This window comes from Hippocampus guttulatus, chromosome 16 (genome assembly GCF_054856545.1).
Source record: "Hippocampus guttulatus isolate MCC_2025c chromosome 16, RoL_Hgut_1.0, whole genome shotgun sequence".
Taxonomy (NCBI): Eukaryota; Metazoa; Chordata; class Actinopteri; order Syngnathiformes; family Syngnathidae; genus Hippocampus; species Hippocampus guttulatus.
In genome coordinates, this window is record NC_141276.1 from 3328777 (window position 1) to 3356502 (window position 27726).

The 27726-nt window shown below is 43.5% G+C and overlaps 3 protein-coding genes across 6 annotated transcripts; 1 reads left to right on the top strand and 2 right to left on the bottom strand.

Moving 5' to 3' along the window:
- Positions 1-80: 80 nt before the first annotated feature.
- dexi (Dexi homolog (mouse)) lies at positions 81-2371 on the bottom strand. Of its 2 annotated transcripts, none has more exons than XM_086134125.1 (2): positions 1498-2371; positions 81-1265 (listed from the first exon to the last, which is right to left on the bottom strand). In XM_086134125.1, the coding sequence occupies exon 1, from the start codon at positions 1865-1867 to the stop codon at positions 1598-1600; it is 270 nt and encodes an 89-aa protein (XP_085990251.1). In that variant the 5' UTR covers positions 1868-2371; the 3' UTR covers positions 81-1265; positions 1498-1597. The 2 variants fall into 2 exon arrangements, with proteins under 2 accessions (XP_085990251.1, XP_085990253.1); XM_086134127.1 differs by having other exon boundaries at positions 1473-2371.
- A 290-nt stretch (positions 2372-2661) lies between these two features.
- Positions 2662-20845, top strand: clec16a (C-type lectin domain containing 16A). 3 transcript variants are annotated; one of them, XM_086133450.1, is made up of 23 exons: positions 2662-2847; positions 3209-3337; positions 3483-3616; positions 3739-3887; positions 4707-4812; positions 5865-5988; positions 6297-6471; positions 6566-6616; positions 6897-7013; positions 9514-9844; positions 10846-10957; positions 11037-11137; positions 11228-11347; positions 11439-11548; positions 12978-13022; positions 14067-14117; positions 14228-14356; positions 14473-14593; positions 15802-15953; positions 16886-17090; positions 17965-18135; positions 18214-18351; positions 18727-20845. In XM_086133450.1, the coding sequence occupies exons 1-23, from the start codon at positions 2774-2776 to the stop codon at positions 19230-19232; spliced, it is 3351 nt and encodes a 1116-aa protein (XP_085989576.1). In that variant the 5' UTR covers positions 2662-2773; the 3' UTR covers positions 19233-20845. The 3 variants fall into 3 exon arrangements, with proteins under 3 accessions (XP_085989576.1, XP_085989577.1, XP_085989578.1); XM_086133451.1 differs by having other exon boundaries at positions 9514-9778; XM_086133452.1 differs by having other exon boundaries at positions 2713-2847; positions 3250-3337.
- Positions 20846-22452: 1607 nt separating this feature from the next.
- Positions 22453-24836, bottom strand: socs1a (suppressor of cytokine signaling 1a). Its single transcript, XM_086133974.1, has 2 exons — positions 24711-24836; positions 22453-23568 (listed from the first exon to the last, which is right to left on the bottom strand). Exon 2 carries the CDS (start codon positions 23515-23517, stop codon positions 22897-22899), a length of 621 nt encoding a protein of 206 aa, XP_085990100.1. The 5' UTR covers positions 23518-23568; positions 24711-24836; the 3' UTR covers positions 22453-22896.
- Between the last annotated feature and the right edge of the window lie 2890 nt (positions 24837-27726).

Sequence of the window (27726 nt, forward strand, 5' to 3'; positions counted from 1 at the left end):
CAGGGCACACATGTTTCGTTTTAATCTGCTCAAAAACAAACATGAACATGAATGAAAGGGTGCAAAAATTCTTTTGAATGTCTGTTTATAAGGTGGTTTTATTCCGTTCACCCACAAATACAAACAGCGCCTGACTTGAGTTTTCAAAACCACTCATTATGCATCCATCCATTTTCAAAAGAGCTTTTCCTGTTCAGGGTAGCTGGGAGCAAGAGTTTATATTCGGTGGCATTGAGCAAAAAGCAGACTCCACGCCGGATTGTTCGCCACTTAACTAAATGGCATATTTAAAGATAAACATTTAAACTCGCACCATCACTGATGGAACCTGAACCCGTCCTACCTGCCCAGAAGTCTGGTGAATGTACCACTACACTGAGTGAGCTCACTCATTATTTATCCACCGATTTGTTCAATACACGTCATTATTGCTTCAAGGTAACACTTTTTTTTTAAAGAAAATTGTCAATCAGAACAGGATGAAACAAAAAAAAGATTGCGATAAATTCCAAGATAGAGATAAAATGAAGGAACATTCAACCAGCATTGCAAATCTGTTTCAAGTGACTTACATTTGGAAAATAAAATATATTTACAAGGTAAAATTGTGAGTTCAATATGAAGTAGCTGCTTTAAGATTCCTTTCAACGTTCCCACCAATTCATTATTAGTATTTAGTTTTGACAGTGATCTAAGCCAACGGAAAGCACAGTTGTATCAATTATTTACGCTGGATATATACACTGAAGAGAAAATGTAAAGCTTTTTGTCAGAGCAAACCCCAAAACAGCTGCCCAGCCGACTAATACTGTCTTGTCCTGTGTCATGTTTGAGATGCGCTACCCACAAGGCACCAGTTTGATTGAGAAGCAGAACGCACATCGTGTTTAATACACATCTCAAATTCGGGGTGGGGTGCCTGCAATGCAAGAATACATTCTCCTTCAATCAAATTGAATTGTTGGCAAATGAGAATTTGGAGACTACCAACGTTCTCAAGTCAAGATGACTTGCGTCTTTTGGTGCAATCAACTGATCTGATTGCATATGATTTGCACCGAGCTTCTTATGTCTGGATCGATATTGTACGACCACAGTCGCAATGTCGTCTCGCATGCAGCACAAAGTACAGCCTTTTTTTATGTCAATATGTGCCAAGAGAAGGACACAAATGCTTGTGTGGACGTCCAGGTGGCGGTGAAGTCAAAGAATGAGTCTTCCCAAGAGATGATGGTTGAAAAGTTGCATCTTCACGCTGAGATGACCTGTAATCACATCAATCACAAAGGGTTAAAAAAAAAGGAGGAAAAAGATTACATTGTAGTCACATCTAACCATTCATTTTAAATGATCTGCTCCCATAAAAATGTTGAAATGTTATTTTTACTTTCATGCATGTCCCAAGATATAGCAAACACCTCAGCCACATCAGCAAATTTAAAGTCCAATCCGATTGAATAAAAAGTAATTACCAGTAAACATTCCAAAACTGCTGACCTTATTCCTCTCTATCCAAAAAGAACAGACGTCCAGCAGACAGGCTTCGTTTGTCCCTGACCTCTCCATCATCTTCACTAGCATCATAATCCAATCCATGTCACTCCAGATACCCTTCAAACACATCCAAGTCTGTGTCCGAGTCGTAGGGCAGGGATGCCGGGTCAGAAAGAACCCCGAGGTCCACCAGAGCCCGGTCCATATCCTCAGGCATAAATACTATCCCCACATTCAGGACGATGTACTCCATCAGAAAGGCGTAGTAGAGGATGAGGACGTTCACAAAGAATAGGCCCAGATAAAACATATAGGGGTGCTCGTCCAAAAGCGATTCTACTGAATCCAACTGGGCATAAATTGTGTGGATCATAGAGAAGAAAATCACGGTTTAGGCGATCCAGTGTTTGAGTGTCATGGATAAACAAGGTGAGAAGCTGACATCGCTAGAAGTCTGCATGTCCGGTGAGCTTCGGAAGCACTTTTTGCCAGTCCCGACTCGAAAAAGTGATGTGCACTATAACAGCTGTACACTGACGAAGGAAAAAGGTAATAAAACGTGCGCACAAAAGAGTCTCGCGTGCATGCCTAATAATAGTGCACTAGCATAAAAATATCACAGTAGATCACTGGTAAGATTCTTGACATTGGGAGTCTGGCTTTGCGGAATTCAAGCCATGCCAAGTGGCCATGCGTAGCTAAAAACAGTCTCGCGCAACGTCAGTAAAGACAGAAACCCAAACAGAATACATGTAATATTTCTATATGTAGATTCGTACCACGAAAACAAGCACTACCCACAGACACACGACTCCGTTTTAACGCCCACACGTCTTATACCAACTGCATCAAAACATTGCGGACTGCATAAAACACGTCATTGATCAACGTCATCTCTAGTCGACGTCTTCATGAAATGACGACATCGAGGAATGAACTTTTTTTTTATTTTTCAATTCCTCCACGATTCGTCAGTCGGATTATTGGATCGAGGCCAGAAAATATAGCAAATAAAGAAATGAGTTAAATTTCGCTTTCTGATTTGGTCTCCTGTCGTACGTTACGAGTTTGTTTACAACGAAAAAAAACTACGTTTCCCAAACGTCCCATTGTCGACCACGATTACGTAACGAGTCCTCGCTCCTCCCGTCTCAACCTATCAACGACTGTCTGCGAAGTGGCTAGCTCCACCAAAAGTGGCTGTTATGGACAGATGCAGCCGCTAACATCAGCGAAATAAGACGCCTGTCAAATTATCAATCTCTTTACAACCGCAGCCATGTTTGGCAGATCACGGAGCTGGGTTGGGGGACAGGGGAAATCGAAAAATATCCATTCCTTGGATCATTTAAAGTGAGTAGCTTGCATGAACACCTAAATGCTAATGTTAGCCTTTACGTGAATTGTAATACAGTACAGAAATAGCTCTTTAGTTACGAGCGTCAGTATTTCCTAATTTGGCTGCATTTGTAATGTAAATGTTTTTGAGGGGGATGCTGTGCACGTTTATACTGAAGCTGTCTTTTGTTGAACGAATTCTCCTTGCCGCTTAGACGAATATTGTTGATTTAAACGGTGTTGGAAGTGAACCTTGACACCTTGTGACCAAAGTCCAGGTTTACCAATTAAAAGTACCACTGTTGTATTTTTGCTTTATCAAGATCAGACTCTACTCTGTTTCACTCATACTGAATGTATATTATGTTACCCTAAGGTACATGTACCACGTCTTGACCAAAAACACTACTGTGACAGACCACAACCGCAACCTCCTGGTGGAGACGATACGTTCCATCACAGAGATCCTCATCTGGGGGGACCAGAATGACAGCTCTGTATTTGAGTAAGCGACATTCATCATCCCTACCATAAATGACACGCAACCGCCGTATGAGCACTTCACTTACAATAGCTTTGATTTTTTGTGATCGTTGACAGCAGATGTGTTCCCTAGCATTAATTAAACGACAATCTACTTGGAATTTTAGCTTCTTCCTAGAAAAGAACATGTTTGCCTTCTTCCTGAACATCCTGCGGCAGAAATCTGGGCGCTATGTGTGTGTTCAGCTTCTCCAGACTCTTAACATACTCTTTGAGAACATCAGACATGAAACATCTCTGTGTAAGTGTTTACATCTCAGGCCAAAGTACCAAAATACAGTTACTTTCTAATAGCACAAAATATAAAATAGCACATCCACAAAATTGTTGTTGAAAATATCAATTCTCCTCTCTTCTGTGCAGATTACTTACTATCCAACAACCACGTGAACTCTATCATCGTTCACAAGTTTGACTTTTCAGATGAGGAGATCATGGCCTACTATATCTCCTTCCTCAAGACACTGTCGCTCAAACTCAACAATCACACGGTGCACTTCTTCTACAACGAGGTGAGGCTACATGTCTTGCAGTTTAGCCATTGCCAATCGACAGAGTGGCATAAACTGGTTTCATTGTTTAGTGCCCCCCATCCAGGAATCTGCAGCGAAAAAGTGTTGATTCCACCAAGAACAATCCAGATTCTGTGAAGAGCAAATGTTGATTCACTGAAAGTGCTGTCCGGGGGTATATAAAAAAAAAAAAGACCAGCGTATGTTGACGCAGGAAAGTTATTAGTGTGTTGTCAACATCAACTGTACCGAAAGTGAACATTTAAGGACAATTGTACTGTCTCAAGTGACATCAGGGTCAAATCTTATTTGTGTTTTGGCTGGCTACTTTCACATGTTGACATACTCACTCATGCTAACATTTATCTTTACCACCGTTGTCTTGTAATTTGAATCGAAACCGGTTTGGCTGTGATCATCAGGGTTGAATTTTTCTGTTCAGCTCACTCATCTTCTAGTTCCGTTTCCTTTTCATGCACAGAACACTTTTTTTTTTTTTTTTTTGCTGTGTGGTACTCTGTGTAAAATTAATTTTCAAAAACAAAACAAAATTGTCCTGGTTATCAGGGCAAGGGAACATCTGTTTGGCTATTCCTAATATTTTCCAACACCTTATTTTCTATAAATTAACCTGATTTTAGGAAATGTTGCTTTATTTTGTCCTTTCTTAACCACTGCTCAACAACTACAATCGTACCATAAATAGTTTTTTTCCCCCCTTCAAAATTTATTGTGTCCACTGTCTCTCGCTTTGTGTTGCCTTGTGGAGCAAGCGATACCTTGCTCACTGTTGCCCCTCTCTGTGTCTCCCACATACAGCACACAAATGACTTCGCCCTGTACACCGAGGCCATAAAATTCTTCAACCACCCGGAAAGCATGGTCCGCATCGCAGTCCGCACCATCACCCTCAACGTGTACAAAGGTGAAGTTCAACAACCTGCATGCGTCCTTCCTCATTAGACCGGTCAACACATTTTTACAAAATTTGCTCATCAGAGATGCGAGTTAACTTTTCTAAATGAATTTTGTGCACTTTTGCACTTTTAGAGAAAGGACCGCAACACGTCCTTTCTCTATATGCACCGTTTTTAGGATTGAAATGAATTATTGATATGTGGAACAATAAGTGCTTTTTTTGCGGTCGGGATATATTGTTTGCAGTTTTGATGTAAAACAACTAATTTAGTGGTCCCTCCCATCCTCAACCCCTTCACGGCCGCCCTACTATTCACCGTAACACTGTGTTTGTTTGTCTCCCCTCGCCCCTTCCTTCTCAACAACCACACCTCCTCTGCCGACTCCTTGTCTCCGCCCCCCCCCCCCCCCCCCACCCCAACCCTCTGCGCGCTCCATCTGCCTAACTCCAGTTTCATGTAAGTTGGTTCCATTCATTCAGTCTTATTCTTGGGCTGGGTATTACTGAAGCTGCCTTTTCATGGGATTTTTGTCAATGCTTATCCAGGTCACATACTGATAAACGCAGTCACCTCAAAAACGCTGGGGAATCCATGTTCTCAAAGTTTTCCGTGCGACTCAATCGGATGCCCGACATTACTATAAAAACAGATCTCAACTCAGACCTCACACGTATGCTTTATTGATACCCATCCCAGTTGTATCTGTTTGAGTGTATTTGTGATTGATTTGATGTGATTTTTTTTTTCCGGAATAACAAAATTACCTCATTTGTACTGTGGCTAATTTTGACGTTTTCCTGTGCTTTGGCTCATTGAATTATTAAATCAATGTCAGTACTGTGTTAAGACGAGAGAGACAGAGAGAGGGTTTTTTTGTGATAGGAGGTGCGTTTATTTGAGCTTCTTTTTTTTTTCTCAGTACATTTTCATGCCACTGTCAACTTTGTTTTACTTTTTGCAGTTACAAAATGTGCGTGTGGGTGTAACTTTGAAAGTGTGTGCATATATTAGAAGCGTGCGATAACAAGTGGTCTCCCTAATCCTTGTGACTCTTTAGTGGACAACCAGCACATGCTGCACTACATCCGAGATAAGACAGCTGTGCCGTATTTCAGCAACTTAGTCTGGTTTATCGGCAGCCATGTCATTGAACTGGACAAATGTGTGCAGACAGATGAAGAGTAAGTGCTTACAGCGTCCTTATTCAATAACTCTTGGTATTTAGAGAGCTCTGTGTTATTATTTCTGGCCTCTAGGAGTCAGGTTTGTCCTTTGTTTGTAACCACCCAGAGGGACTTCAATCACAGCATTTGTAATGTGTTGACGTAATAGAATGATGCAGTTCAACTGCTTATGCTGCTTTAATTGTATTTATTTTTTGTATTGACGTGAACATAAAATGACAATCAAAAAGACATTTGAAACCAAAGTTATTTTGTAAGATCTGTCTTTAAAGTCAATACGCCCAAATTTCTCTGTTGTGTCTCAGGCACAAAAATCGAGGCAAGTTAAGTGACCTGGTAGCTGAGCACCTTGACCACCTCCACTACCTGAACGACATCCTCATCATTAACTGCGAATTCCTCAATGATGTTTTGACTGACCACCTCCTCAACCGCTTGTTCTTACCTCTTTATGTGTTCTCATTGGTCAGCCAAGAAACGGTAAGCGGGCTCAGAATTGCCGGACACATCGGGAGAAATCAGCTTCTGTGACGTCAAGTGACTTTTGCTGAATGTTGTTTTTGTTTTTTCTTAGCATGAAGAGCGAAAAATCAACCCTCAGGTCTCCCTCTACTTGCTGTCACAAGTAGGCAACGCATACACAACAGTGAACTAAAAATGCACATCGTAGTTGAAGATGAGATGAAAGCATCCCACGGTTTATTCTCATTTTTGTCTCGTATTCAAAAGTTAATCATTGTGTCTTGTCAGCGCACTCCTCTGCAATTCTTATCTGATCTTCTCCAGATCCTCTGTTGTTACTGTCATAATGCCTTTTGAAGAAGGGTGATGGTGGTGAATAGTTTTCTTATTGCTTCCACTCGTACAATGTTTTGATGAGTTGCTTCCGTGTTTTTTTTTTGCAGGTGTTTCTGATCATCCACTATCAACCCCTCGTCAACGCCCTGGCCGATGTCATTTTCAACGGAGACCTGTCTGTCTTCATCCCTCAGACAGGCCTTCACAATGCACAAAAGAATACAGTAAGTCGTGGGCCTTTTTAGATATGCAAGACACACCATCCCACATGGTAAATACTCAAATAGCAAGAAGGTCAGAACAGTTCCAGGAGTAAGACCACCACCACGGCCCAACACCTTGGTACTCCAATGGCCAGAATACCGGCCGTCTACCACGGATCAATTATTCGACAGAAATGTCAGTGAAAACTGAAATGAAAGATGTAATAACCACCAACATGCGTTACGCAGTCATCAACGTCGTCGTGACTAGTCGACTAATCATAGCAGCTCTACTGTACCGTACGCTGACTGCTTGACATTGTAGAAAAGTAATTTCTTAAGTGCTTGCCCTTCAAAAGGTCGGGAGGGAACGTTACAAAAATGTCAAGGGTGTATTCACTTTTAGCAGACACGGCAAGTCCTCTTTCTTTTCCATTTGCTATACCACCCGCTTACTTTCCCCATCTAATTTCTCTCCTCTCTCCCTTTTCAAATTTAGATTCCCCCCACCCCTGCCCCCATTTTCTTTGGTTTTGACCATCCGCCTTTGTTGTTGGGTGGGCGTCACCAAAGTAGAGTGAGCATTTCTGAGAACGTTTGCGGTTGTTCTCTGCTCTAGCTTTGTGTTTTTCAGAAGCAGCCTACCTTTTCAGTGAATGCCAGCAGTGGTGTGACCTCGTATAAAATTATGTTGGTTGAGACGACCACAAGAAAGAGCCTCTGCACCCAGACATGTCTGCCAATTTTTTTCAATACGAGGGCTATTAAAAGAGCGTGTCTTTTAATAGCATGCTTCAGTTTCAAAACAACCTGAATGTTAAATAGATTTTCAAGTTCTTCAAAAATATGTCGAAAATGCTTTTTTGCGGGGTTACCCGTTAAGTTCATCTTGCGGTGCTCTTGTGTTATGTTATGTCACAGAAGGAGGAACCTTTTTTTGTCACCCAGCGTTCACTCATTCTGTATTTGTGCCATGTGGGGACCAGAAAGTGATTTGCATGTGGGTGGGTCGGTGTAGCTTTAATGTACCTTGGCCTCCATTAATTTCTCAGCAGCGTCTCGAGCGCGTGAGCGGTTTACCAGAACATACCGGTAGTCATCTAAGAGGTGTTGCACACTCGCCCCCCCTCAAAGATATTTGCCTGTGGTTTCTGTGCACGCTGCATAAAATTGCTTCCAACAAAAACGCACTCGATTTTTTTCACCCACCTCATGCTAACACTGAAAGTGCTCTCACGGGTCTCCAATCTTTTCACAACCAAGTCAGGTTGTGTCACCTCTTAACACATGGACAATGATGGGAGAGAGAGAGGGTCAAGACGGGGTTCATAAAATCTTGTAATTCTCCACTAATCTGGCCAAACACATTTTGCTGTTTGCCTTTTTTTTTTCAAAGTAAAAAAACAATATCCCATTTGATATTCGATTGTAGACGAGCTGTGATGTAAATCGCCTTATAATATGCAGCACCTGAATAATATACTGTTTGGAGGGGGGGGGGTTGTGTGTGGGTTTTTTTGTTTGTTTGTTTTTGAAAAACGTTTTTGTTTGAAAGCATTCGGGAAAAACTCCTTCCCAGGTCGTGAGTACGCGGAGGAACTCTAACCATGCCTGTTCTTGATGCATTCTCATGGGAGGTGTCAACACACACACACACACATAGAGACACGTGTGTGTGCGTATGTGTTACATGGTGGCGGGTGTGTGTGTGTGGTTTGCACACGTGAAGTAAAGAAGCCAAGTTTCAGTTTGAGCTACCGGTACTTGTTTTGTTTTGTACCACAAAGGCACTCTTAAAAGACAGACAAAATGAAGAAAAACTCTCTCAGGATTTAGTGGGTGAATTATGATAGACTCCTTATCTGTATTCTTATTCGGCTCAAGTGATGGACATCTTTGTTGGTCCTTGTTTTATTTCTTTATTTATTTTGTAAAATACCTGGCTTCATTATGCGGTCATAATGGTCAGTGCATCCTTCACTGATGAGTGTGTCACTTTTCTCATTTATGAGTATGTTTTTTTTTTTATCATCTTTGAGGTTATTGCCATCATTACTCAGTTTTACTGTAAGACCCAGTTTCCTATCCCCTTGGCCAGTTTCTTATCTGACACACCAGCTGTTTCCTCTGCGAGTGTGCATCTGTGGTTGGGTCTGCTATGCGAATGTGTGTCTCTGCTTCAGTGATGTACCGTGAAAGAGTAAACTGACTCGGATCAACCTGACACATCAGTACCAATTTACTGTAAGAGACAGTGTGTGTCGGTGAGTAAGTGTGGTGTGTGTGGTCTTCTAGCGCTGTTATCTTGGTAAACGCTTTCCAGCAAAGGTCGTTATTGCATATTGCTTTTCGGAAAGAGTTCTTCCTCTCGGGTTGAAAAGTGCTTACCGTACTCACTCCTAAAACTTACACGTACTTTATCATAAGGAATACCTCATTTAAGATTGACTTGAGCTCACAATCATTGTTTGTCCTACTGTGTATTTGACATAATATACCGATACCCATGTATGGATTTCAGGCTAGTTCCGGAGGAGTGCGTCGCTTTACCAAGCCACCGGAATCTTTGGAGCGCTTGCTGGAGCTTTCCCGCCACCGTGGCCGCAAGAAAACCCAGAAGAGGCCAAACTACAAGAACCTAGGCGAGGAGGATGACGACGGGGCCGCCAGGGGAGGAGGAGGAGGAGGAGGAGGAGGGAGCAGCAGCAGCCGGGAAGGGGCAGATGAGGGCTGGGACGATAGCGGCCGAGGAGGCGAGGGAGGCCGAGAGAGGGAAAAGGGAAAAGGTACCGAGATTTTAGGAACAGGTGGGAGTACAAAGGGGAGCAGAGCGAGTGGGGAGACGGCGGAAGGTGAGTGCAGGATTGTTTGCGTTTGTTCAACCCATTAGTCTGCCATGGTGTACCCCATTCTATCTGAAAGCAACCTCTGCGGCAGTCCTCGTCTCCAAACGAAAAAGAGAAACAAGCTCCAATATCAACGTTGTCTGCTGCTGCTTAATCATATTTTGCTCCCTGGCCTTTTAATTCAGTGAAAGGTGACCAGCAGTGCAAGTCCATATAAGGACAAAAGACTTCAGAATCTACAGAAAAATTCTCTTTGCCTAGTTTTGAGATGAAGCCTTCCTGCCTTCCCTCTTCGGCACATTGTAATTTCCCCATGGTGGCCACTGATCACATATCAACTCCTTCTCATTGGAAGTCAACCGTCCATTTCCGCCATGACATACCATCCATCCTGTGCTCCTCACCCGTCCGCCCGTCTTACTCTCGCTCTGTGTGCATGTGTTTGTTTTCGGTCAAATGCCTAAACAATGGAGCCTCTGAAGTTCAAGGATGATCCACTGCAACATTGCGGGACACCGGAAACAATTTTTTCCAGTGGATAATAAGCCGTTCTGTGATCTTACCTGGTTATGAATCAATCACCAAACACTGAAATATCGGTACTGCGAAACCTGAGCTACAATATCGTGAGTTTTTACAGCATCACCTACAAACAATAAAACACAGAATCCAAACTTTAATAGTGCACATTCTTCCCTTAAACCGATGGTTGCCGCAAAAAAAAAAAAAAAAAAGAGGTTTCATTGTTTATCCAAGTCGAGTCCTTCTTCACTTGACCGCCAACTGACAAAATCCTTCTTTGCGGTTTCAAATCAAATTTACTGTATATTCATCTGGAGGTCCAGAGATTATTTTGCCAATGTTAAGATAGCAAATGAAGTGATTATCAGTCAAGTGAAGAGTGAAATTCCTTCCGACTGTTTTTTGACCTTTTGATTTCATGCCAACTTAAACGTCACCGCGCATACTATGAAGCCATCAAAAAATGTGTGTGTTTGTACTGCCAGAAATAGAGATGGTGGTGATGGAGACTTGTAAGGTGTCTGAGTTGACCGAGCAGAATATCACGGATGAAGAGAAGACTGCGGCGGCGACTCGCACACACACGCAGAGAAGCAGGTACCTTTTCACACGTGCGTTTGCCAAATGGGATCCGCAAGTGCACGAGTATCGAATGTACTCCTGTCTCATTCTGCAGGCCTTTCTTAGAAATGGTGTACAGTGCCCTGGACTGCACCAATGACGACTACCATGCCCTGTTTGTCCTCTGCCTGCTCTATGCAGTTTCACACAGCAAAGGTTTTATTTATCGACTCTATTTCCCAGTCCTCATCTTTTCCTCATCCAATTCTTTCCTATCTTACTTACCGCCCCCGAATCTTTCCTTAGGTATAAACAGTGACCTTCTGGAGCGACTGCAGTTGCCGGTCCCTGACCAGGAAAGAAGCTCGTACAGTTTGGTACTTGCCGAGAGGTTGATCAGAGTCATGAGCCAGGCAGCACAACCAGGTAACCTACACGTTGCCGTTCTTGCACATGTGACATGCTTTCTTTCTGAACGCGGGCTTGCGGTTCATTTATGTGCTGCGTCTGTGCTTAGATGGTCGAGTTCGTCTCGCGACTCTGGAGCTCAGCTGCCTTTTGTTAAAGCAGTCTGTGTTGTCTGGAAGTCCGTGCATCATCAAAGATGTTCATCTGGCCTGCCTGGAGGTATGACACACCAGATGTTCCTGTCTCGGTGTAATATATAAATGCACATCATAGATTATGGACTAAAATAACAAAAGATGTGTCACTAATACGGTATTTAGTTGTGTTTATTATTATATCGCCGTTTCAGTCCTCTACAAATATCAACCTCTCACTTCACCTGCCATTCTCATCACTTACAAATTCTTCGTCATCTGTTTTTAAATTACGCCCCCCCCCCCTCCGCCCTTCTTATTTTCCATACTCTCGCTTAAAAAAAAAAATGCAGGTGTGTTTCTGCTTGTGCCAGCTGTATTGTTTTTCATCAGTGGTTCATTAAATCTAATTTAATTGTCTGATAATTAAACGACACACACAATAGTCAGTAGACTCTCATCAAGAGTGTCGTTAAATATCTAATGGTCAGAAATCATTAATCCACGTCTTACTTCCGCCACTACTACATCGCAGTTTTACAGTTTGAGAGAGAGAGACTCTACCCTAAGAAGTACTTTACAATCAGTATTTATATAACGACATGACCAAAACATACACGCTGCAGAACTGAAAGCGTGGCAGCCAAGACGCATTATATGAAATGGAAACAGTAGACTGCTGGAAATACTGGACACTTTCGATGAAGTTGTAAATGTAGGTCGGTGCTTCTCGTAGCGTTTAGGCCTTGCTGGCCTTGACCACTGCGTTGAATGCATCATGACACGCTTTTCTAGTGCAAAGATAAATTGGCCCTGCCGATGCATAAAGATGGCGATCTGTGAGACATCTTGAAAGCGGGATTTTTCTCAGAGTTAACTTTGCTCTAACATTTCAAAATGTCAGCGCATTTATGCAACACTCATTTCCTGTGATTTCTGATTGATTTTGGAAATAATCTCTCCGTACGCGAAAGGGTGGGTCTTCAACGCTGAGCAAAGTGTGGAGTTTTCAAAAAGGGTAGAGTGACTACTTAAGTTGATGTTGTTCAGTCGACTAATGACTTGCACTTCCCCATCAAAATCTATTCCTGTGTGAAGTACTTTGCCCTGATTGATTTTAATGTGAAATTACTCTTCAGGCTTTCGGCAATGTGAATGAAACTCGATGATTGCACAACAGGTCATGTTTGAAGACTGTTTTGTGACACGTGTGATATCGGATGTGTGGAAATGCAAAAAAAAAAAAAAAAAAATCCAATTGTGGTCAAGCGCGTTGCATCTGTCATCCCGTGAAAAGTGTAGCAGCACACAAATAAATCTGATTGGTGAAGCTGCTGATTTCCAGGATAACAGTGGACACTTCTTGTATTCTATTCATCTTTATTTTTAATATTTGTACATTTGAAGTGGAATGAATTTTTATACCCGCTAAATTATTCTAGCAATATGATAGGCGCTGTACCGGTAAGCATGTTTTTAGCATGATTGACATGTCCTGTGTATCATGTCCACAGGGGGCGAGAGAGGAAAGCTTGCACTTACTGCGGCGATTTTACAAGGTAACTATGCAACCAGAAACACACGGAAACACCATCGACCAATGCGCTCTGATTGCCGAGCATTGCACGATACTGTTGACATTGCTCATTTTACAATCAAAGGAGTACATAAAATCTTATTATACGTAACCGATTGCACATTTCCCTCCCAGCACCCCCTGATGTTAGCAGCTTATCGCAGGGCAGTAAATGTTATTGGTGTGAGTTTATACACTCATTGACTTTTACTTTCTCTGCCCTGATTGCTTTCTGTTGTGGTCTCAGTCACCACGGTTATATTATTGTATGACACAAAAATCGAGTTGACAGTTTCATTTTCTCTTTTACCTTTTTTTTTTTGCCTCTCACACATCCAGACTGTACTTAGGGAATTGTAAGATCATCTGAAATGCTTTCTGTCTTCAAAACCGGCTCCCCTGTTTTCGGTGTTTGCTTATGTCACGTTCGCAAGCTGAGCCCTTAGGCACCGTGATGTCATTTCCAGTCAATAGCAAAACAACCCTCCCTGAAATGGAATAAAACAGGTGGATTTACCTGCTTAATTCAGATTCCACAAACGCATTGTTAATCACAATGCTGTGTTTTGACAAGGGGGGCTGCTTAGAACATATTGTTGTCGAGATATTTGTAACTTGACCTTCTCTTTAAGCGTACACATAACAACACATATAATGATTCCTTTTTTTTCATCCGATTCATCAATTCATCTAAAGAATAATTGGTAGATTAATTGATTTTAAAAATGATTGCTTATGAGCAGCTATACAATTGGAAAATGTGCAGCAATTTTATGTGATAAATATTCTCTCTTACTTACTCTGCAATTTCTACCACCAAGTACCCGAGCATGAATTATGAACTGTAAATCCATCTTGAACAAACACCCTCATATGAATCATCTCCAAATAGCCATTGTGGATGAAGAAAAAATGTTTTTGCAAAGGGCAGGGCTCCACCCCAGGCAATGCTTTCATTGCCGTGTGGAGAAGAATGATGTATTTTAATGCCCGGCTTTTCAAGTACTTATGATCCTTTGAATTGCAGGGCGAGGAGATCTTTCTGGACATGTTTGAAGATGAATACAGGAGTATGACGGTGTGTTGGCCTTTCTTTTCTTTTCTTCCAAAACAAACGGCCTGCTGTTTGAGAGCTGCATTTTTGCTGTTCTTAAAGCGCGCCCGGTTGATGGTGCTTGATCGTTTCAGAGTAAACCGCTGAACGTGGAGTATCTCATGATGGATGCCTCCATACTCTTGCCACCCACCGGCACACCTCTGACTGGCATCGACTTTGTCAAGAGGCTCCCTTGTGGGGACGTGGAGAAGACGCGGAGGGTATTGTCGAGTCGTATAAAATCTCTTTGTGCGCGTCTCTGAAATAAGATAATGCATGTCATGCTAACCCTTTCTTTTGTGTTTCTGTGGATGCCCCCCCCCCACCCCCTCCCCAGGCCATACGTGTGTTTTTCATGCTGCGGTCACTATCGCTGCAGCTTCAAGGAGAACCGGAGACTCAGCTGCCGCTGACCAGATCTGAAGACCTTATTAAGACTGATGATGTCTTAGACCTCAGTAAGTTGCCTGTCCAAACACAACAATATATGCTAACAATATGGCGCATGTAGCAAAAGCTTGATTTGGTATAAACTCAGCGGTGGCTTCAATAGGTACACCATCACCATCGCTTTCTTGCAAGATACTTATCCAAAATATTCATCAGCATAACAAGAAAAAGTTTTGATTGACGCTGTTCGAGGTATTATGCCAAGAGCATTTGCTATTGTAGTTTTCCAGAGCGCCATTGTCTTTGTAGAAGTCAGAATACCCAACGCGCCGAATTACAATAATGAAGCTCTAAAATAGCTCAGTGTGACAAAGTGAATGGCAGTCACTCACTTTAATTGTCCAAAAAATGTAAAGTTAAAGCACCCTTGGTTTTACCTTTGTCAAACCCTGCATTTCCCTTTTGTTGGATTTCTACCCTTGAAAACAAGGAATTGGAAGAAACTCTTGGTAAAAAAAAAAAAAAAAAATTGATTACTGATCTGGAATGACTAAACAGTCTGGTAAGGTTTACAGTTGATGCATCAGTGAACACGTCTTCTTCTATGCTGACTCAACAACAAATTTCAAACTTCATGGAAAGCTTTGCTCAATGATTACTAATGCAAACATGCAAAAAGTGGCCTGTTGCAATTGCAACACAATTATCTAGAATTTATCTTCAATTCGCATGAAACGTCCTCAGTAGCTCAGCGTCACTCAGATATTTATTTTTTACTGGCAGGAATTGGCATCTAAGTGTGTTGTTGACATCGCATAATGCTGTTTACCTAGTAGTTTTTTTATTTTTAAATAAAAGGAAGTAAGACTCTCGAGATGTCAACCCATCGTTCATCATTGCTGTGGAAATATTTTGTCCTTTCCAAGTGTGTGTCCGTAATACTGATTTCTGAGTCACTGCGCTAAACTTTTGCAGCAGGCGTGGGTGTCCAGCAAAATGTACCGCGTTTAAAATAGCCGCCTAGAAGGGTAAATCCCGAGATTTATTGATATCAGCTGTTTTGAGTCGTTTTGCAAGAAGTGGCGTGCAAAAGGTGGGGCTGAGCGGGCCCACAGCCCGCAGAATGGCCAACATAGCCTCCATGCCATTTGTTATAATGACGTGGATGACTGAGAATATACAGTGACATAAACGAAATCGCCCTCCCCCGGAAAGTTAAAAAGGATGTGGGCAATTGTGCAATTCGGCTAACACTATGCTTATGTGTGTGTTTCAGATAACAGCGACTTAATAGCATGTATGGTGGTCAGTAAAGATGGCGGCCAGGCTCAAAGGTTCCTCGCCGTAGATGTTTATCAGATGAGTTTGGTTGAACCAGAAACCAAACGCCTCGGATGGGGTGTCGTCAAGTTTGCCGGCCTGTTGCAGGTTATTTTCATGTCTGTATATGTGTGTGTGTGTGTGGGGGGGTCCTGATTCAGGTTCCCTTGCATGAATTGGAAGGCCCGCCGAAAGAGTCAAATTATTTATTTATTTTAAAGTGCTAATGTACTCAATTTTGGGGTTCTTCATTTAAAAAAAATTCAATCAGCAAAAAAAAAAAAAGTGGCTACAATGCCATGGCGACACCTGAAATGATGATGTCACATGATGCTGACATCCTCCCTGTGTCACTTTGAGCTCCTATGCATTTGCGTGGCATCGGCTATGATATGCACTGTACTCTATGAGGTCAACTCAATCAAAATCGGACGCAATACGTCAACGGTAACGTCAATCATGAATGTTACACATGATATGGTGACGATAGGACCAACGTTCTTTGTATTGAAGGGTTGTACGAGATGTCACCATTTGTTCCTACCTGCTCGTCACTGAGTTTTGTCCTCCCTGTGTCGTATTTATTCAACAGTTTCTTGTCCTTTTGCTTTTGGGAATTTACCTGCAATAACAGCCTTCATTACAGCGATTCTTCTTCTTAAAACTCACTGAAAAGTATCCCCTGCCGCCTTTTCTCTCACCGGCTCGCCAAGTTCTCCCAGTATGAAGTCAAGCGTGCTTACATAAAGCGGTTTATTGGCCACTCCCACAATGAAAATGCTGAGTGGCTCGTACCGTTGGGGAAACCACGAACCACAATGGCTTGTGAGCAAAAAAAAAGAAAAAAAAAAAGAAGTGAATGTCAAGCACTGGTAAGAAGTATTCAGCATCTGCGATTTACCAGGGCTGCAAACAGTGAACCGTGAGACAGTCGGGGAATACTGCCCTCCGACTTCTTTACAACTTACTTTCTTTGTTGGTTTGTATCGTCCATCGGAACCTCATCAAATCCTTTTTCTCGCCCTTCCTCCCGCCACTAGGACATGCAGGTGTCTGGCGTGGAAGATGACAGCCGAGCTTTAAACATCATCATACACAAGCCCAGCTCCAACCCCCACGCCAAGCCGCTGCCGATCCTCCAGGCCAACTTCATCTTTGCCGACCACATCCGCTGCATCATCGCCAAGCAAAGACTCGCCAAAGGCCGCATCCAAGCCCGACGCATGAAAATGCAGAGAATAGCAGGTGAGAAGGCGCAGTCTTTAAATGTCAAGTTAGTACGCAGCTTGCTTTTCACGAGAATTCGCATGGGGGGCGTCAAGAAAGTCAAAGACAAACATTAAATAATTAAAACTAGTCTCCATCCAATCGCCAGGTAACTTGTCGTACTCGGTGAAAGCTACCTGATGCTTTTATTGTAGGTCGCACCTCCGTGAAATAAATGTCCCCTTGATAAAATGACAGTTGTGGAAGATCAATCAAAGACGAACCTATTTTGTGTGTAACCCAGCCCTTGCCCGACATCCACTGCCAGACGCTTGTTCCAAGCACTGAGCCACTCAAAATAAACACGGGGGGGGGGGGGATTTTATTTGTCACATCTCCTTCCTCCTTCTGATATTCTGGTCTCGACAAATCTTGGCAGCAATCTCATCAAGGAAGATGTGCTTTGCCCTCTGACTTGCTGTAAAAGAATAAAACTGAGCCACTCACTACGAGAACCTTCACTACAACTGGATGTGAAAATAGATTTGTTTATTCACAAGATAATAAGAAAGATAAGAAAAACATTATTTGTCTCACAGTGGAGAAATTCCCAGAAGAGATCAATCAAATAAAAGGACGGAAAGAAACGTAAACAAGGATAGGAGCTGCTGTAGAGGCAGCCACTCTCGCGGCGCCATCTTTGAATATGAACAGAGATCAGCCAGTTCTAAATCAGGTTTGCAAACTTTTTGCTGTGCTTGCGACATTTACTGGGCACCAAAACTTGTTTTTTAATGGCTTAACAGCAGTCTGTTTCCATTGAGTCGCGTCTTTGCTACCTACCGCACCACATTTGTAGTTGAGTAGTTGAGTTGCCGGACCTTTTTTCAATCCGTCACATCTCACCACGCAGCTCTTTTGGACCTGCCCGTGCAGCCAAGTACGACGGATGTGCTGGGTTTCGGACAGACCGCCAACGCATCCCCCGGCGGTCTCCCTTTCCGTTTTTATGAGCAGTCGCGGCGAGCGCCCAATGATCCCACGGCCAGCAGAGCGGTCTTCGCCTCCGTTGATAAAGTCCCCGGTAAGATTGCGATGATCCGCTTTGGTTTCATATTCATCGGCCATCTGTGCGTTTCATGGCTATGCGCATCGTCCGCAGGCTTCGCGGTGGCTCACTGTGTCTCGCAGCACACCCCCTCTCCCCTCTCTTCCCCTTCAACTCCCTCCAGTGGGAGTGGAAGCACAGGACGATGCGACTCGGTGACGACGAGCACCATTTCAGCGCAAAGCCCCGCAGGTAGAGAACAGTCATGCATACACATTCCTTAGATATCGATCGATCTATCTATCTATTGATCTATCTCTCTCTCTCTCTCTCTCTCTCTCTATATATATATATATATATATATACTGTGTATATACAGTATATATATATATATATATATATATATAGAGAGAGAGAGAGAGAACCTCTACACTACAATATAATTTGAAGCACCGTGCTTTACAATCACTGTTTATCCAACAACGTGACAAAAACATCCGCGCGACCGAAAGCGTGGCAGCCAAGACGCATGATATGAAATGGAGAACAGAAGCAGGAAAAAGAGAAAGAATCATCAACGGAGCCGTCAACTCAAAAAAGTAAACGTTGGCTTTTTTGCACCCAAAGATGACGACACCTTCTTGGAGAGCACTCCTCCGTCCTCGTCGTGCGGAGAAGGCGAGGGAGGCGGCCCGCCGCCGACTCTGGCCCCCAGCCTCACCCCGGCCTCCCAGCCCACAATCTCCCTCCTCACCGACAGCAACGCCGACACCCTGAGCGTGGAATCGCTGACGTTGCTGCCCCCCGCAGACTCGCCGCACCTCCACCCCTGCGCCAATCCCCTCGCCGCCCCCGCCTCCTTTCTCATGAGACTGGATGAGGACAGCGATGCCGACAAAGAGGAAGAAGCAAGGGAAAGTGAGCCTGAGGCCCATGTCTCGCCGACGGAGCGCCCCGAGACCAATGAGACGTTCAGGGCGGATCCGAATTTGGAAGCGCTCATACCCACCCGTGACGCTGTCGAGGATCCGCTGGGGGAATATGTGGGGAGAGACTCGCCTCATCCGAATGAAGATGAAAAAGATAATGGCGACAAGCACACGGAAACAGCTGACTCACCCGAATTGGACTAAAAACACATTTCCCACACATCCCAGACGACGGCGACGTGTTGAACCGCCCGGCTTGGCTGCGGGCTGTTTGCAAGCTGAGACCTGCTGGCGGCACGTGACGTCGAAATGGCCATTGAAGCCTTCGATTTGCACACAAAGAAAACCTGTGGAAAAGACTCAGACTGACGGAACTGGTGGAAGACTCAAAGCACATTTGGGCTCATCGGTTTCACATACCTGAGTTTGTGGCGCGCGTCAAAGCGTGTAACCAGCAGTTTGGTTTGTGGTTTTTTTAAACTCTTGATTGATGGCATTGTCACATGGGTTACTGCTGAGGTTTTCAAAGATCCGATCTATTTTGTATGTCTTATATTCACATCTGCCACTGTTTTTGGAGACAAACGCATGCTGCTGCACAAGCCTTTCATGCGCTATTGTTTGTGTAAAAACTCCAAGGATCCATTCATCATGGATGTACCGTATGTGTGCTACGTCTGGTTCATGTCTTAATTAGACGACCGTATACGAAGTTCTCACATTATTTCCCACTCATGTAGTTGTACTTCTGCTTCAAAATGGCCCTCCAGTTCAAAGTCAGTCGTTTAAAAAAAAAAAAAAAATCCCGGCCTCTTCCTGGAATCTGTTACACTTTCCAAGTTTTTGGGGAACCGCTCCAGGCTGTCGAGAGCGCAATATCACGCACATCTGCAAAAGTCATCTTCAGCTCCAGATTCTTCCTTGTCATGTGCTTTATTTGGAAGGCTGCTGGCATAATAAGATGATACGCAGCAGCCTGTTCGGCATCATGTGAAAGAGCACGACTGGCGATAACGCGTCGCCGCACACCACTTGAAGTGGTTGAATCATTCAAGTTGCTTTTTTTGTCCAACCTGGTGTCACATGAAGCCAACTTTCAGTCCTCACGCTCGCGCTGATTAACCAACAAATAAGGATGGCAAGAATATCTTAAGTGTTATTACCCTCCCCCCTAGCCCTAAAAAAAACATTACCACAAAACAAAAGATATGCTCATCACCAGACCTTTTGGAGTGGCTCGCAACATCCTCATGTTTTAATATAACAGCTCGAGTATTTTGCAGAGCATCTCTTTACAACGGCAATAAACAGAAGTTTTTGTCAAGGTCAAAAACGAATGTAACGCACAACTTGACCCTCCGCGCGGCGTCTTTGGTGTGTTTTAAGGCTTTATTTGTAAAAACAAAGATCTTTGACTTTTCAGCTCCATCGCTCATCTTCTGTGCTTCGTTATCTGAAACTCCTCACTGTCGATTTAGGAATGGAGAAATTGAAAGCAATACGCTCTCTCCCCGCTCATCTTGCTGCTGTAAATAGCACCGGAGTGATCGTGAGAGTATGCTTGGATAAATGACAAAAAAGAAAAGCATTTGAACTGGATGCTCCGGAGGCACTTTTTGTTCTACATCTTCGCGATGTGTCGCCTTGACAACGTCGCCCCGAAACGGGCACGACGAGCTGCCATTATTTCGTCATCTGATTGTAGCGTGCGCGCGTACTGTAAAAATGCTTCTGCCTTTTAAACATGTAAGTATTGTTGATGACTTTGAAAACAGAGGAATAAATTAAGAGCTGCAATAAATTATTCTACCTAACAACCCTGAGACGGCCGCGTGGTTATTCGTAAACGAAAAGACTCCAAAAATGAAGACCTGCCCGTGAGCAGACGTCGTGTGCGCTTTGTGCAAGAGGTGACAAATGCGTTTCCTAATCAGATCGTTCTTCCTGTCTTCAAGGAAGTCTGTGTGTGCACGTGTGAATGTCTTTCGGGAACTCCGATGACGTGTCAACGTGCGTGCCGATCTGTACTACGCTATCGTGGAGTCACCGTGAGACTGAAGTTTTGACTGCGCTAATTCCAAATAGCTAAGGGAACAGATGAGCAAAGAGAAGGAAAAAACAACTACAAGTTGGTCTCAGCTCGAATGAGACAGAATTCGTTCATGTACCAAACCTGGGGGGGGGGGGGGGGGGGGTTCAAGGTGTCCCTTTTTTTTTTTTCTTTTTGCTCATTGAGTGTCAAGTTCAGTGCTGCCAGCACAGAACATCATGTTCTCTGAAAGATCCTCGATGACATTCTATGATTCTATTCAACGTGTCCTTTTTCAGTCTTAACTCTACCAAGTAGATCAAGCAAAGGCAAAATGACTGAACAAGCTTCTCAAAAATGCAGCGTGACATTTCATTGGCAGATTTCTCATCTCTTTATCGCTCGTTGGTGGGAGTACTGTATTGTACAGTGTCATAGCAAACATCGCCAGATCAACTTTGCCCAACTCTGCATGGTGTTGTTTTCCCTGCGTCCTTTGTGATGAACAGCACAATGGGCGTTGTTATCTTTGCCAATCCTTTTAGTTACACTGAAGTCTAGACAAGTCTCCATGGACGAGTCAGATGACAGTTTTCATGTGGGACGCGGAATTATATCCGGTGGTATCAAATTCATTTTAATTCAAAGGCCATTTTCAGCCAAATTTGATATCCAGTAGGCCAGACGAGCATGCCCGTCCGTGGCTTAATACTTAATAGGTCAAAATATTTCCTCATTTTTACTGTAACTCATCTCAAGTACATTCTAAAATTAATCGCATTTCTTGTAGTTGAATAAGAAATGTCTTTACAAAATCTGCTTAGGTTGTTGTTGTTTTTTTTGGGGGGGAGCATCAAATCCTGACTTCAGAGTGTCGTTTACGTGGTCGTCACTGCGTAGACAAAATTAGCAACAACGGTTAATTTCTATCCCTCAGGTGCCAGATCGGTCCCCCTGATGGGCCGGTTATTGCCCACAGGCCATGTGTTTGACACCCGTGGTTTAAATTTATACATGAAGGCATACTTTAATCTTTTCATCCGATTTATCGGATTGCCTTCTGCCCTTTACAGTAAAAATGTGCTTATTCAAAATGAACCTTGACATTCGACTCTAGCCCCCAAAATTTCCCACTTCCTTCTGAGATTTCAATCTGACTTTGGCTTCATTCATAAGACCGTTCAGTTACTCGCAATGTGTCAAAGCTGCTCCTTTTTCTGGTAAGCGTGTGCATGCGTGCGTGTGTGTGTGTGTGTGTGTGTGTCATAGTTCATTACTACTAAAGTCAGCCATACCCACCTTGCGCCGTCATTTGTTTTGTCACCCTTCCTGTGCTTTGACAGTGTTATGATTTTATTCCAATATGTTTCTCCCACAAAAAAAAAAGACGAACCATGTACTTTCATGTTTTTTATTACAACAATATTTAGATAAAGTAACAGTTTTTGACAAATGTATCTGCCTGGCAGACATAGCTGAACTCGAGAGGGTAATTGAGGATATTAGAGTATTGCTACAGAATTTAATTTCATCGCGCGGCAGAAGCGCCTGCTTTCAAGCGCGCCCTCCACCACACATCTGTATTCCGAGAGGTACGAAGGAAAGTGCACAATTTTGTTTTGATTATTGTTATGGTCCGTCCATGTTCTCTGTGCTTCAAGTCCTCTTTTTCCACATCATCCTTTCTGGAGTTCATGTCTTCATGTGTCCTGAACGGAACGCCGTTTGTGCGTGTGAAAGTGGAGTTCATGGTGGGCGATGCAGTTCCATGCACGTACTCCAGGTAGCAGCCTCCAGGTGAGAGTGTTAACGTCAGTTTGACGCATAATAATAATAATGTCATAACTTGTAAGGGAATTCCAACAGGAAACCTTGGGCGACATTGGTGAGCGGCAGCTCCGAAATCTGCCTCCCTCCGCCGCAGAGCTCCAGGATGCGCCGCCTGCACAGCTCCTGCAGCGTGGGCTCCCATTTCCTGTACGGGACCCTCAGGCACCTTTTGGGGGACTTGGTGTAATGCTCCAAGAGGGCAAAGAGACTGGGGAACGTGCGCTCGTTGCCTGAGAGTGAAAATTGTTGCCGCTTGTAGTCGATGCGCACGCTGACCGGCCCGCTCTTGGCGTGATAGGACAGCGTGAAAAAAACATCCTTCTGCCGGCTGTCCCGGATGAGATAGCTGCCCGACGGGGCATCTTTCAGCATGCGGTGGGCCTCCTCCACTCCCAGAGGGCCCCAATAGAAGCCGCTCAGCTCGAGTTGGGCTGCCGTGTCCGTGATGATCCTGCAGTCCTCTTTGCAGTTGAACGTGGGGAAGTGGGTTAGGTACTTGCATGGCGTGGACGCAGACCTCTGCTTGGGTTTCGGAACGACCCGGGGCTGAAGCTGCGCCGACTCGGAAGATTCTGAGCTCGAGGCGCCTGACGAGTGATGCTTGCTGTCTACAGCGCTGTTGGCTACCATCCTCCAGGAGGCTCCAAACCCTCTCCCATTTCTGACCACCACAGTGGCGCCCTGAAAGAGACACCGCGAGGTCAGTACAGCGTCACAAATCACATCATGACATATATGACAGTATGACCGATTCCTCAAAAACTGCACTAACACACAGTTCGAGAATCTGAAACGCTAATGCATTGTGCTTGACAAATGTAACAATCACAGTTTCAATATTTAATTCGGAGATTGTTCCATGTGTCACTGGAGGGCGCCTCCATACCACTAGAACCATATTTTCACACTTTATAATCTACCCAAAAGTATACCTAAAATGCCTGCAGCAGAGACAATGTTTGTTGTTTGCAGTGGCATTCTGAAAAATGATTCTTTTTGTGTATGTTGCTCAGTGCACGGGTCGAGAATAATGTAGTACAAGCTTCTCATCTTTTGGAGTACCAAGGACAGTGTCAATACAAAGCGTGATCTTTAGTGCAAGCACAATTTGGAATACAGATGGTTGGTTAGTTTATGTACTGTAGCTTATGAAAAAAAATTGCCCTAACATCAAACATGCAAAGACACCGCAGCTAAAAAAAAAAAAAAAACAGCTTCAGAAGCAAAGCGGAGAAAACAAGAGTAGTTTACGAAAATTAGAAAAAGAACATGCATTGACAATATTAACAAATTACTTGAAAGGTATTTCTAAGTAAATAACGTCTCAAATTACTAAAAAGGAAAAAAAATCGATTTTTAAAAAAATGCTTAGACTTTAATCAAAGCGCATACGTACGTTTGGCGTCGATAGAACCACAGGCTCCTTTGTACCCGCCGAAGCAATTAAAATTGTCAACTTTGCCATTTTGCACAATGCCACTAACACTAGCCTGCATCTCTGCTTTTTTTTTTTTTTTTTTTTAAATCTGTCAACTGTCTTGGCTGTAAGGAACCCCGTATTTTAAGCGGTGTTGGCTGTTTTACGTTGTATTAACTGTTTCTAAACCGTTTAAACTGTCTTTGTAGCCTGTCTGTTAGATAATTTTCATTTTGGGACAATCGAGTACTGAAGTTGAACACAACACACAGTTGAGTAATACAGCGTTGCGTTTGTTTTGGCAAGAGTTGATCATTTGCGTGTTTACTGTTGTAGTTACAACAAGTAAGGGGAGGAAAAAGAAAAACGCCCTGCGTGCATTGATGTCCAGCGTGAGAAGTCTTACCGTTTTTGTTTCAATTTAATCCCCAAAGCGTAGATGGAGTTGCGTCTCCTTCTCGGCGCAGACATATGTCGCTTGTGTGGAGCACGCTGTCTTCTTACTTGCCGTTTTAAAGCTGCCGTCTTGCGCAGCCCCGCCCAACCAGTCAAAAACGAAACGAAACTGAAACTTCATTCATTTCGTGTCAAAGCGAAGCGCTTATTGGAAGACTTTCAACCGCAACGTGCTCGCCACACGACAGATGCGTGTTGAACGAGAGGAAAGTTCATCGTGTGTTTTTTTTTTTTTGAAATTGTATGAATATTCATATTTCGTTTATGTTTGGGACTAGGGAGCTCTCGTCACAGTGTTTAGCCAGCGTTTATAAACGCCTTGGACGGGTGTGTGTGGAAAGATCGCTTTTTAAACCCAATAACTGGGCAGTGGATCGTAGTAATAATGTATGAATTTATATATATATATATATATATATATATATATATATATATATATATATGGGGGGGGGGTCTATGAGTGAATCACTCATGGGCACAATATTGGGTGGACATTTTTGTGGACTCGTGCCCCAAATGGAACCCAAATCGGCCATTTTGGTCCGAAACAGTCATTGCCCATCGTCATCCATCTATATGCCTAACTCAAATTATCCTCAAATTGAGGGTTCCCTCCCTTGTGGTTTCTTTCTGACTTCCGGGTTGAGTGAACGCTGGCGCGTTTTGGCTGCCGCTGCTCAACCCGTATTGTTTTGTGTTTTTTGTTATTGTAAAGTGTCCTTGGGTGTCTTGAAAGGCGCTTATAAATAAAATGTATTATTATTATATTATTATTGCTTCCTCATGTTATGGTGACATTCGATATAGGTTATCGATATGCTAATTAATGTGAGGTACAGTATACATGAGGAATGAACATTTCGAGGTAGAGAATACCGAAGGGTGTTTGAAGTTTTCATTTGGTGCCACTGTGTTTCTTTCGAAAGGGACTCCTCAGATTTGGCTCGGAAATGGCTTTGTGAGCGTTTGTTTGTTTCACGTCAGATGCTTAATCTTATTTGTTTTTGTCGAGCTGGTCTGCAGCTTTCTAGCTCACGGAGCAGATGGGAGGGAAAGAAAGTCAGACGACTATGCTATTAAAGTTCCTGAGAAACACTCAGTGCGAAGCCGGATGCTACCTCGGCTGTCTTTGCCATGTACATAATTAGCTGCTTGTTTATTCCTTAAGTTTCATTTCTGTGAAATGGGGAGGGACCGGAGACGGTGTGTGCTCTTTCTATTTGCAGTAGGTGGATTATGTGTGCAAAACACTGCACCGAATAAGACCAATGAATGCATTTGTGGCAATTGAAATGCTATAAAGCAATCAGCGAGTGTACATGTTGATCAAAGCACGAGGCCCGGCCATATCTAAGATAATGAATAGATATCAAGAGTGGCACGATGGCCGACTGGTGATCACGTCCGGCTCACGGTGCAGAGATGCAGGGTTCGATTCCGGCTCCGGCCTTCCTGTGTAGAGTTTGCGTGTCCTCCTTGCGCCTGTGCGGGCTTTCTCCGTGGTTCAAGATTTCAATTCCCAAGAGGTTTTGAAAACTCGATGGGGTGATAGCCGGACAGTCGTCAGCGGAGCAAACAAAAGTGCCTTTAGTATTATTAGACATGGAATTGCATTTCCCTTCCTGGTCTGGAAGTGGAAAGTCTTCTTGGAAGCTGTGTTTGCATGGTTGTAATAAGGAAGCAAAATTGCACAGTCACAGTGACGGGGAATGTCATTGAAGGGAAATGAAGATGTATGATCTTTCTTTGCCCTTCACTCCTTTGATCGTTGCCTTGGGGCATCACAGCCATTCAGGATGCGCATCCCGGTCATCTGTCAAATTTCACTTATGAGCTATTGTTGTGCTACGATGTGTATTTGGTACAGTGTCAGCATTCCCGTTTGTTTGTTGTATTTTCATCTGCATGGATCGTTAACTTGCGGTGATGTCATTGTTTTTGGGGGGAAGATTGCGCTTTCATTATCATGGCTGCAGAGAGATCCGAGCTTTCACTTTCAGCTTCTTTCACGTTTCTAGGATCCAAGGTGATTTTACTGTCAAACCAACACACCTTTCCTTATGACACGGCACAAAATGTGATACCCAAGGTTAGCCCGGTGAGTCCCAAGACTTGTGAAAATAAACCTAGATCAACAAAATAGGATTAAAAAAAAAAAAGTTAACGGAAATGCTACTTAGTCTTTTAATGTCACCTACATGTCTACATTTTTGTGTTTTCAACTCATGATACAAAAAAAATCCAGCCTGCGAAACCGCTTTGTGAATTTATCTGGTTGAACTGGTAAGGAAGTGGAAGCAGCAGCGCTGCGGGGAAAAGAGAAGCAACGTTTCAGTGAATCTCAGTGATTCGAAGGCGGGACAAGGAATTCGCCGGGGCATTTGTGACTTAATGGCTTTGCGTTCTGATTGTGACCTGCTGCAGTCAACCGTTGACATCTGCAGTCACGTGGTCCTCTAAATGGGAAAGTAAGCCGCTTCCATGAATTGCAAAGAGTTAGGAGAAGCAAGCAACTGTTTTAAACATTGAAAGTCAAACGAGCTTCTTAATGAGGCACAGCTTACAGTAGGAGCTGTTCACTCTCGCTGAAAAGTTTCCTTGAATGTTAATTTGGAACCGCGGCCGGCGATCGTGTGCTTTACAGGCGGAGATACGGTGGGTGACTTGGACCGTACTGGTCCCGTCCGTCTGTATAAATATGTCCCAAATATGTGCAGAAAAATGTCATTGACAATGGAAAAAAAAGTTTCTCTGGTCGTTGCCAAGTGAGATTTGAGCAAAGAAGTGTCTTAAGTCCATCCCAAAATGTTTCCATGATGCGCAGACGTTCCAGCGATCCATCCTTGATCGTCCCCGCTTGCTCAGGCTTAAGTTCAGTCAGAGCGAAAGAGAAAGATGAAAATCTATTGGGACAATAAAGGCTTTGACACCCAGTTCTCCTCCCTTCCCTCTTTCCTGGAAAAGCT